At 33.7% G+C, this 10,075-nt stretch overlaps 2 protein-coding genes across 2 annotated transcripts; both read left to right on the top strand.

Moving 5' to 3' along the window:
- Positions 1,926 to 3,957, top strand: LOC104726810 (xyloglucan galactosyltransferase XLT2-like). The gene has a single exon (XM_010445757.2). It carries the CDS (start codon positions 2,164 to 2,166, stop codon positions 3,721 to 3,723), a length of 1,560 nt encoding a protein of 519 aa, XP_010444059.1. The 5' UTR covers positions 1,926 to 2,163; the 3' UTR covers positions 3,724 to 3,957.
- On the top strand, positions 8,209 to 9,413 carry LOC104726811. The gene is made up of 2 exons (XM_010445758.2): positions 8,209 to 8,459; positions 8,806 to 9,413. The coding sequence occupies exons 1-2, from the start codon at positions 8,241 to 8,243 to the stop codon at positions 9,250 to 9,252; spliced, it is 666 nt and encodes a 221-aa protein (XP_010444060.1). The 5' UTR covers positions 8,209 to 8,240; the 3' UTR covers positions 9,253 to 9,413.

Genomic DNA, 10,075 nt, shown 5'->3' on the forward strand with positions numbered 1-10,075 from the left:
TTTTGAGTTGGATCCATGTATTTTGACGATACTATTTTAATTTCGGTTTCTTTTACCAGCTAAACGACGTTATTGGTTTATTGAGTATCATATTTTAGTGTTAATTGTATAAACAAGTTCCATCAACCAAAATGTATTCATTTGTGCAAGTATGTAATCAAACTACCGTTTGAATGAAACCATTTTCCAAACAGTTTTTCGATTAAAAGATCATCAAACTATTCATTCATTGTACGGAATAATACTTTTCAATAAATAACCGTTAACTAAGACAAAGTTAGGTGATATGCACTTTGCTATTTTATAAACAAAGGATAGTGAGTGACCTAGTGTGCATTGTATAACGTTACATTATTCTTTTTAATTTTCTTTTCTATAGTTTTCTTAATTATCACATACCACGATCTATTCTTATAAGCTCTATTATCAACTTTTTAATAATCTTCACTTTCGTGAAAGCTTGACCGAAAAATCTAAACTAAACTAGTATTAGACTTTAAAATAAACGCTTGTTGTAATTAGTTACTAATAATTACTTCAACAAACTCTTCGACTAATATTTAAAGTTAATGTTGTTAGATAAAAAAAACCAAACAAACAGTCAATATGCTTTTCAATAGAGATGGTCCAGTATGGAACCAAATAAAAGTAAAGAGCCTACCAACTTTTTAGCTCACTACGTGCTTGAGTTTATAGTCAAATTTGATGAAATCACCAGCCACTCGAACCAAAATCAGTTGCCATTATATCCGGTTTTAGTTCCGGGTTAGATATATGCCATTAAAATCTAAAGTAAACTACAAAGAAATCAAATTATATAGTGTCATCAGCAAAAACAAAATTTGTCGGCAAAACCTTGGAGTAATTGACACGTCAAGCGGCATGACTCGTGGGTTTAAGAGGCATGGCCACAAATGCTCACATGGCTTTGATGGCCCTGATGAGTTAATTCTCTCAACATCAAACCCAGTTCACTCTACTCTGTCAACTACACGTAAACGTCACCTTTTCGGCGCATTCCCCGCCTTTGTAACCCCTTTGCATTTTTGACCTTTTAATTTTGCCACTTGTTTCATATGCACGATCTTCGTATTTCCATTTTTCCTAGGTTTTATGTATTTTTTGTTAAAATAATTCGAAAGTTGTAACGTCTCTATATTTTGTACAAGTTCTAATTACCAATTCAATTATATACTCCAAATCCGGTGATTATTTTAAGCAAACTATAAATTTCTTAAGTTAAGATTTTATTATTTTTTCCCAGATATTGGATGGAAAACGTGATTGAGAGCCAAATAATACTAAGTTAGTTTCTGACACAAACTCTGAAGCCAAAAAAAAGAAAAAAAAAAATCTAGGATAATAGTTTCTGCTTCTACAAGGACACGTTGTCAATTACACTAAGTTCCAAGTGTTCACTATACACCGGCTGCTGTGGTCTTCCCTTGTCGGTTGCCGGCACAGACGGTCAANCAACATCACGCGCCTCCTTATCGAACGTAACTCTTGGGATCACTTCGATGTCGGTGTGCCGTATCCTACCGGATTCCACCCTAGAACGGACTCCGACGTCGTGAGATGGCAGGATTTCGTACGAAACCGCCGTCGTGAGACGTTGTTCTGTTTCGCCGGAGCTCCACNGAACATGAAACAATTTCAATACACTAATAAGGACCCCTATCTTAGTAGCCTTTCTGTATTGTTCCCAAAGTTTTAATTTATTCTATTTACACCCAATATACCAATGAAATTTAACTTATTTATTATGTCCCTCTCAAAGACTTTTGTTATCTTAGGAGGATTGTTGAAGATCATCTTATAGGTAGTTTCGGAAATCTAGAAAATTTTGGGGACAAAACCGTGAACTCTCATTAAGTTAGCTGAAACAAAGCAAATTAGAATATAGTTTCCAATTTTATTACAAAACAGAAAAGGAAAAAGAAACAGAATCTCCCCGTTTCTCGAGCACTCTTATTAAGTTCTCTCTATCTCTCAGAGAGTTAAGCTTTACGCCTTCAACGAGAACCACACAACAAGGCAAACTAACCCAAACGCTTATTTTTTCCTTCTTTTTACCTCCCTCCGGAGATTTTAGCTCCGTCGTCGTAACGGACCCAAAATTTCCGGCGACGGAATCGAATCTCATCATCTTCAGCATAAACTATGCTTCCTGTCTCAAATCCATCCAGTCCTGAACGTCTCCTCAAAAAAACCAGAACCCCAGACACCACCACCGCCATTGATCGTAAAAGCTCCTTCAACTCGCTTAACTCTATCGGAAACCGCTCTACCTACATCGCCGCTTCTCGTAGCCACTGCACATGGCTTATCCTCTCTCTTCTCTCTCTCCAACTCATCCTCTTCCTCACTCTCCGATCCATCCCTTTCCCTCACCGTCACATCCCTCTAAACTTCCCTTCCCCCGCCGCCGTCTCCGTCTCCGCCATCACCACCACCACCACCGTCATCTCTACCTCCTCCTCCGATCCCCCTCTCTCCTCCTCCACGTCCTCAGACTCACGATGCGATTCAGGTCGAGTCTTCGTCTACGACATGCCAAAGATCTTCAACCAAGTGATTCTACAGCAGTGCGATAACCTCAACCCGTGGAGCTCTCGCTGCGACGCTCTCTCCAACGACGGTTTCGGCAAAGAAGCGACGTCGTTGCGCAACGTGATCCCTGAAGATTTGGTTCAGTCTTGGTTCTGGACTGACCAGTTTGTAACCGAAATCATCTTCCATAACCGGATTTCAAACCACCGGTGTCGGACTCTGGATCCGGAATCAGCTACGGCCTTTTACATCCCGTTCTACGCTGGACTCGCGGTCGGTCAATATCTTTGGTCAAACTACGCAGCGGCTGATCGTGACCGTCATTGTAAGATGATGACACAGTGGGTTAAAGATCAACCTTATTGGAATAGATCCAACGGTTGGGATCATTTCATTACCATGGGACGCATCACATGGGATTTTCGCAGGTCTAAAGACGAAGATTGGGGATCTAACTGTATCTACACCCCCGGGATGCGTAACATCACGCGCCTCCTCATTGAGCGTAACTCTTGGGATCACTTCGACGTCGGTGTGCCGTACCCTACCGGATTCCACCCTAGATCGGACTCCGACGTCGTGAGATGGCAGGATTTTGTACGAAACCGCCGTCGTGAGACGTTGTTCTGTTTCGCCGGAGCTCCACGCGCCGGGATTCAGAACGATTTCAGGGGATTGCTTCTTCGTCACTGCGAGGAATCGCGCGGGGCTTGCCGGACGGTGGATTGTACCGTCGGGAAATGCTCGAACGGCTCGTCGGCGATCTTGGAGACGTTTCTCGGGTCAGATTTTTGTCTCCAGCCTCGAGGCGACAGCTTCACGCGCCGGTCGATATTTGACTGTATGTTAGCCGGTTCGATTCCGGTTTTCTTTTGGAGACGGACCGCGTACATGCAGTACCAGTGGTTTTTACCGGATAAACCGGATAGTTATTCGGTTTTTATAGACCGGAACGAGGTTAAAAACGGTACGACGTCTATAAAGGAAGTGTTGGAACGGTACAGTAAAGAGGATGTGAGGAAGATGAGAGAAAGAGTGATCGATTTGATACCGAACTTGGTGTACGCGAAGTCTCCGAATGGTTTAGAGAGTTTCAAAGATGCTTTTGATGTTGCTATAGATGGAGTTTTTAGAAGATTCAAGGAGCAAGAGAATTGGTACAAATGGTGATTGAAGATGAAGATGAACATGGTTATTTATTTATTATTAATAAGGATTCTTCAAATTTTAGTAGCTTCAGTAAAAGTTATGATTACACTGTAAATTTAAGATTTTTGTTTGAGAAGATGAAATAAGTTGGTTAGTTGAACTTTTTGTTTATTACAAAAACACTTGATGGAGTAGTCAAGGAAGTGGTTCTATGTGTTTGTAGAGTTCTCTTTTTTATATATTCTCTTTTGGAGACATGGGAGTATAGTTTAATGTTTTAATCTCGTTCGATGCAGATAGTTCATGTTTCTGTAATGTTTGGGTTACTTAGTTAGGTGGGAAGTTAAAAAAAAAAGGACCAGAGGTCCACATCTTCGCACGTAAAAGGGTTTAGTTCCATTAAAATAAGTTGTACGATGATAGAAACTGAGGAGGTAGGTAGAATTTGATTTTGGGGGTTAGGTTTGGTACTTTGATGATTGAAGCTTCGTATATGGACTGAGAAATATGTTAATGTCCAAGAAATCCAATATCCGTAAACGAGAAAAGAAGCTGGATCTGCCTTTCTAGTTTATTTGATTGTGTCTGTCAGTCTTCTTGCCAATGTAAAATACTAAATACGACACCATAACTTTAACAACAACAACAAAAAGAAGACGACATTATAAATAATGGGGTTTACTTAGTTTTTTTATTGACTTAAATCTAAATGTAAATATGTTTGGTAAAACATATTTTCCCCCTTTATATTTGAGTTTAAACATGTTAATAATATAGTTTTGATGTTTGGGTCTTATGATACAAAGATTAAAGATCATATATATCATATATGAAAGTCTTTTGCAGGTAAATGTAACCGTGTAATCAAGTTTGTGTACAAGTGATTCTTTCCAAAATTATGATCTTTTAAGAATTGGTAGGGGTTATTTCTACGTGCTTCATATCCATATTGGTTAACATCAATGACAAGCTGTATAAGTTTTGCTAGCTTCTTTTATGTTCATAATATCTTAGGGGAAAAGAAATGTTTATTTTATAACCATCATCATATATGAAAATTATATAAAGATTGAGTTGTTAAGTAACAGGACTTGTGAGACTGAGTTAAATCATGAAAATTATGGACACACGAGTTTTACCATGTACTGATCGAGACAATATTTTCAGACATTTTCATTGAGGTATGTAAAATCAAGAGTGTCTCAGCATGGACAAATAACTTTTTTTCCTTACATAACTTAGGGCTAATATAAGACGAAATTGATATCTACAAAACAAACGATGTAAGAATCTTAAACTCGATGTAAGTTCATAATTTGAAAGAGGAAGAGGATCTGAAGACTCTTACGTACAAACCCAAATTCGTGTAACAAGTTAAGTGATCACTATAGAAGAGATTTGGGGATAGGCAAAACCTTCAAAGACAATTGATTCTGGTCTAATCTAAGACCCTCAAAACTTCTACAGAAAACACAAGTTGGAGCCACTTTGACATTGCTGGTGGTGAGAGATGACAAGGAAAATGAGCACAAACCAATACTCTGTAAAAAACAGCTAATCAACATCATTGAACGCTTATAAGTCCTGCAGAGTAATTTATTCTTGGGAGTATTTAATTCTCAACCCATCAAGTCTCAAACTAAAAGCGGGATTCTCATCACCAATATCAAAATACAATATTTTGAGTGTGGGTAACACAAATTATTACAGTATTACATGAGCCGCCTCCAGTTGACGAAGCTCGTCTCGAGTATCTCTCTCTATAAGTATATCTAACGAGGTTGAGAAAACAGAGTTTCAGTTTGCACAATTTGAAAGACTGAGCCAAGTGGTGACAAATTCGAGCGTTAGTAGTGTCTTCACACAAAATTGAACATTTTGCAAAAATCATGTTCGTTCTTTTTAGTGAAAATTATTAATAAGAGTTTGTATGAGTGGTTTCCTTTTCCTAATTGATAATTTTAAGTATTTCCTTTTCTTGCGTCCAATCATATAAGTGGAAAAACTTAACCTTTCCTTCTGTTTTCCTTTTCTAAAATAAAATTTCCTTTTCTTGAAAAACTTAACGGTCATAACTCATTACCTTTCCCTTACAATCACAATAATCATCTCTTCTTAATTAATATAAATTGTACGAAGATAGAAACTGAGGTGGTAGGTAGGAGAAGTAGTAGAATTTGATTTTGTGGGTTAGGTTTGGTAATCGTGTTATACTCGTGACACTTCGATGATTGTAGATATATATTGATCCCGCCCCCTATTGATCCGCTATATAATAAAACAGAAACAGAAGTACACAACGATGTTTTGTAGACAATATAATTTTAATAAGTTGGTTACAAATATGATATAGATTAAATTTTATATTATTTGTATAGTCTGGATTTATTGTTTCCAAAAATATTAAAGAAAATATTATAAAGAATCATTTGATATACTCTAACTTACCATATTAATTTCCTTTATTAAATTATTCATCAAATAAAATTCTTTGATATCTAATTTAACATATTAATTTGTTAATTATTATTATACTTCAGCTCTCATTTTTATATATGAGTCTATTTTGTGAAACAAATAAATTATCATATTATTTATTATAATTAAAAAATAGTTTTATTTCCGGGTATACCATAAGTTGAATTTTTTAAAACAAATATAAATGATTCAATCTACAAAATATTAAATTTTTTTTATTATTATTCTTTAAAAATAATAACTATTGAATTAAAAAAATTAATGAGTAACGGGTCAAAATTTGAATATTGAAAATCAATTTCAAATTTTTTTTTGTTGAATTTTATAATTTTATATAATATAATAAACTTTAAATAGTTTATTTTGAAATATTTTTAGAATATTGAAACTTGATATTAAAGTTAGAAACTATAAACACTCTAAATTGGTTTGTTATAGCAATGTCAATACAGTATAACATCTATAAATTAATACTCTTTAAATTAATACTCGCTATAAATTAATAAATTTTTCCAGTCCCGGGTTGGGCCGGTGTAAAAAATGACACAATTCAATAAAATAATAAGATACTAATTTTTTTGAAATCTTTTGTAAAAATATGGTCCCATCAATATTATAAATTAATAATGATATAAACTAAATATATATATGTATATATAAACAAAATATATATGTATATATATATATCTAAAAACATTTAGTGAAATATGGCTTATTGGTGTTTTCTATTCTTGAATTTGCGTTCTTGTTGGAACCCATCTAAAATCTTTCTCATTGCATCAAAAAAAATTTTGTGTTGTCTTTTCAAATTAAATCCAAAAATTATAGAGCGTCTTGCACGCGATAGTTGTTTCTTTACGTATAATTGGTTCGAAAGGTACCTCAATATATTTTTTGACTTCATCATGAGGGATAGTAACATCAATTTTTTTTAAACTCTAAACTTCTAAACATTTATCATTTTCACTTAGATAATTTACTAAACTATTGACATCAATCATATTACAATAGTCGGAATTATAAATTAAGAAAATTCTATAAAAATGTGGATTATAAAAAAGTATCTTATTATTAATTAAAAATATTCAAAATTATGAAAATGAAAAATCTCTTCATTAATTAATATTTTATTAATTTATCGATAAATTAATAATTATTAATTTATCGATAAATGAAAACCTCTATAAATTAATAAAATATCATGGGTCCGGCTTTATTAATTTATAGAGGTTTAACTGTAATATGTCACTATAATATAAAAGAATTTCAAAAAACCAAGTATATTAAAACAAAAAGTATAACAATATATTAAATTACTCATAATATAATAACTCGCTTTTTAAAAACTAAATTCACAAAATAAATGTATTTTTCAAGTCATTATATTTAGCATATGATTTTATTGTATAATATTATCTCCAATTTTTTTTTAAAAACAATCACATAAATTATATTTTATAAAAGAATTACAATATAAATAAAATGAATTTCAACTCGTGTTGTAGCACGGTCTTAATGTAGTAAATATGTTAATTCCCAAGAAATCCAATATCCGTAACGAGAAAAGAAGCTAAATCAGTGTAAACTTTATATGGTTTCGTTGATTGTGTCTATTATGTTTTTTTTTTTTTCTATTATTTGGATACCAAATGTAAAGAACAAGTCTACACCAAAATTGGTTACAGTGAACGGGAGATAAGTTCACCCAAATAACATGGCCTTAGAAAATCGGAGAGTTGGTGTATAATATATATAGTCTATGCTTCGAAAGTAATACAATATCACTTTTACTTAGATGGAATAAAGTTCACTCATAACTCCAATGTAATAGTAATAATGAAGAAAAGAGTCCACCTACTCAAACTCAACTATCACTTTTTCAGTAAAGATATTTTGCTTGTTGGTTAAGTAGCTCTATATGCTCCGTTTGTGGATCGTAGTGTGCCAAGTGTAACTGTTTAAGTAAGCAGGTAACATTAGTCATCTTCTATATTACAACTTCTAAAGCTCTCTTTTTTAACTCTCATCGCCCATCTGTCTCTTTCTCAAGAAGACAACAAATGGACTTCTTCTCTCTTTCACTCATCTTCCTTCTCCTTGTCCTCTGCTTCAATAACCCCGTTCTCTCCCTAACTGATGATCAGCCATTGATCTCTTCTCTCAAACTTCATGAAAAAGAGAGCTGCCCTTACACTGTGATTGTCACCACAAGCTGTTTATCTCCTAATTGGTCTAAGGATCAGATCATTTTCGCTTTTAGTGACGCCAACGGTAACCAGGTTTGTGTACAAATTACGAAAAACTTTGGGATTTTTTCTTTTCCTTTTTGTGGGTCGAAATCTCTTTTTTTTTGTGCTTTGTATTAATTTGAAACTTTATTCCATCTAAGTTGAGATGATGGAATCATGTAAGAACTGTATTAACTAAATCAGCTAAACCAAAAGCTATTCAAACCAAGATGCAACTTCATTTGATTTGTTGTTTTTTTTGCTTTTAGATGTAGACGAAAAGACAAATTAAAATATGAACTAAACCAATAATGTTAACTCTTATATATATAAGATTTATATATTTGGAAACTATGAGCTATAGTATAATAATAGTTTGTGTTAATATTGCTATTAGGTGGTCGCACCGAGGCTAAACGAACCGTTAAGTGGAGGACGAGGAGGTTTTGAGAAATGTTCGTCGGACACATTCCAAATCAAAGGTGAATGTCTCAACACTATCTGCTCCGTCTACATTTACCGTTCCGGTCCCGACGGCTGGATCCCTGAAACCGTTGAGATATTCAAAGAAGGTTCCAAATCCGTGAAATTTGATTTCAATGAAAACGTCCCTGAGAACATTTGGTCCGGCAACAACAACTGCAACACCACCAGTTTGTCACCGTCTTCGCCGTATATCCCGCCGTTGTCCCCTACCGTCCCACCGCCTTCTTTTCCTCCGGAACCACCTTTTATCCCGACACCGCCACCACGGCCATCTGCTGCCTTTGGACGTAGAGGTGGTGCGTGTTTGGTTGTTGCGTTCGCTGCGATTGCGTTTGCCTTTGCGGCAGTGGTTGTTTGAGTTATTAGTTAACCTAATAAGTATGGTGTAAGACCTTTGTAGTTGGATTATTGAGAAAACATTAATTAGTTAATGTATGAGTTAGAGACTCTAACTTAGAGTTGTGAAGTATCCAACATGAACTCTCCATCAATGTTTTGTATGTGATATATTTTGAAATTTTTGTTGAATATGAGATTAAGCTAATTAATATATATATATATATATATATATATATATATATATACAGTGGCGGATCCAGAACACTTTTTAGTATGGGGCACACCGCATATTTAAACGAAAAAATATTTAAGTTATGTAAACATAAAAATAAGTTCTGTAATAAATTTTAAAACTATAAATAAAATAATTATATTTTCATGGCTATTTTATTTCCTACTTCATTAAATGTTGTTTAAAAATTGCTAATAATAGGTTACATTAGAAATTGATATATGAACGAATTATCTATATAATGATAAAATAACATAACCATTTATAAGTTTTATGAATAACAAATCATTTTATTAAACTAGAGAAACTAGTTTGTCTAACTAGTCACATTATAAAATAATCACAAAACAATGACTTATTATAAACATTTTGATGTATTTAGAACTAGGAAACAACTAAAAAGGTTACCATAATTAAAGTTTTAGTTGACGAAAAAAAACTAGATTAATTATGATATAATTCTCCTATGGTAATTTTCTAAAATAATTGTAGGAAACTTATATTGCACCAGGAAAAACAAAAATCGCAGACTTTTATTAACAAAGTTATATGGATCGTTTTTGTTAATTATTTTGAATTGAAATAATTTTCTTTACGTTTTTTTCTTTAC

The sequence above is a fragment of the Camelina sativa genome, chromosome 11 (genome assembly GCF_000633955.1).
Source record: "Camelina sativa cultivar DH55 chromosome 11, Cs, whole genome shotgun sequence".
In the NCBI taxonomy this organism is placed as follows: domain Eukaryota; kingdom Viridiplantae; phylum Streptophyta; class Magnoliopsida; order Brassicales; family Brassicaceae; genus Camelina; species Camelina sativa.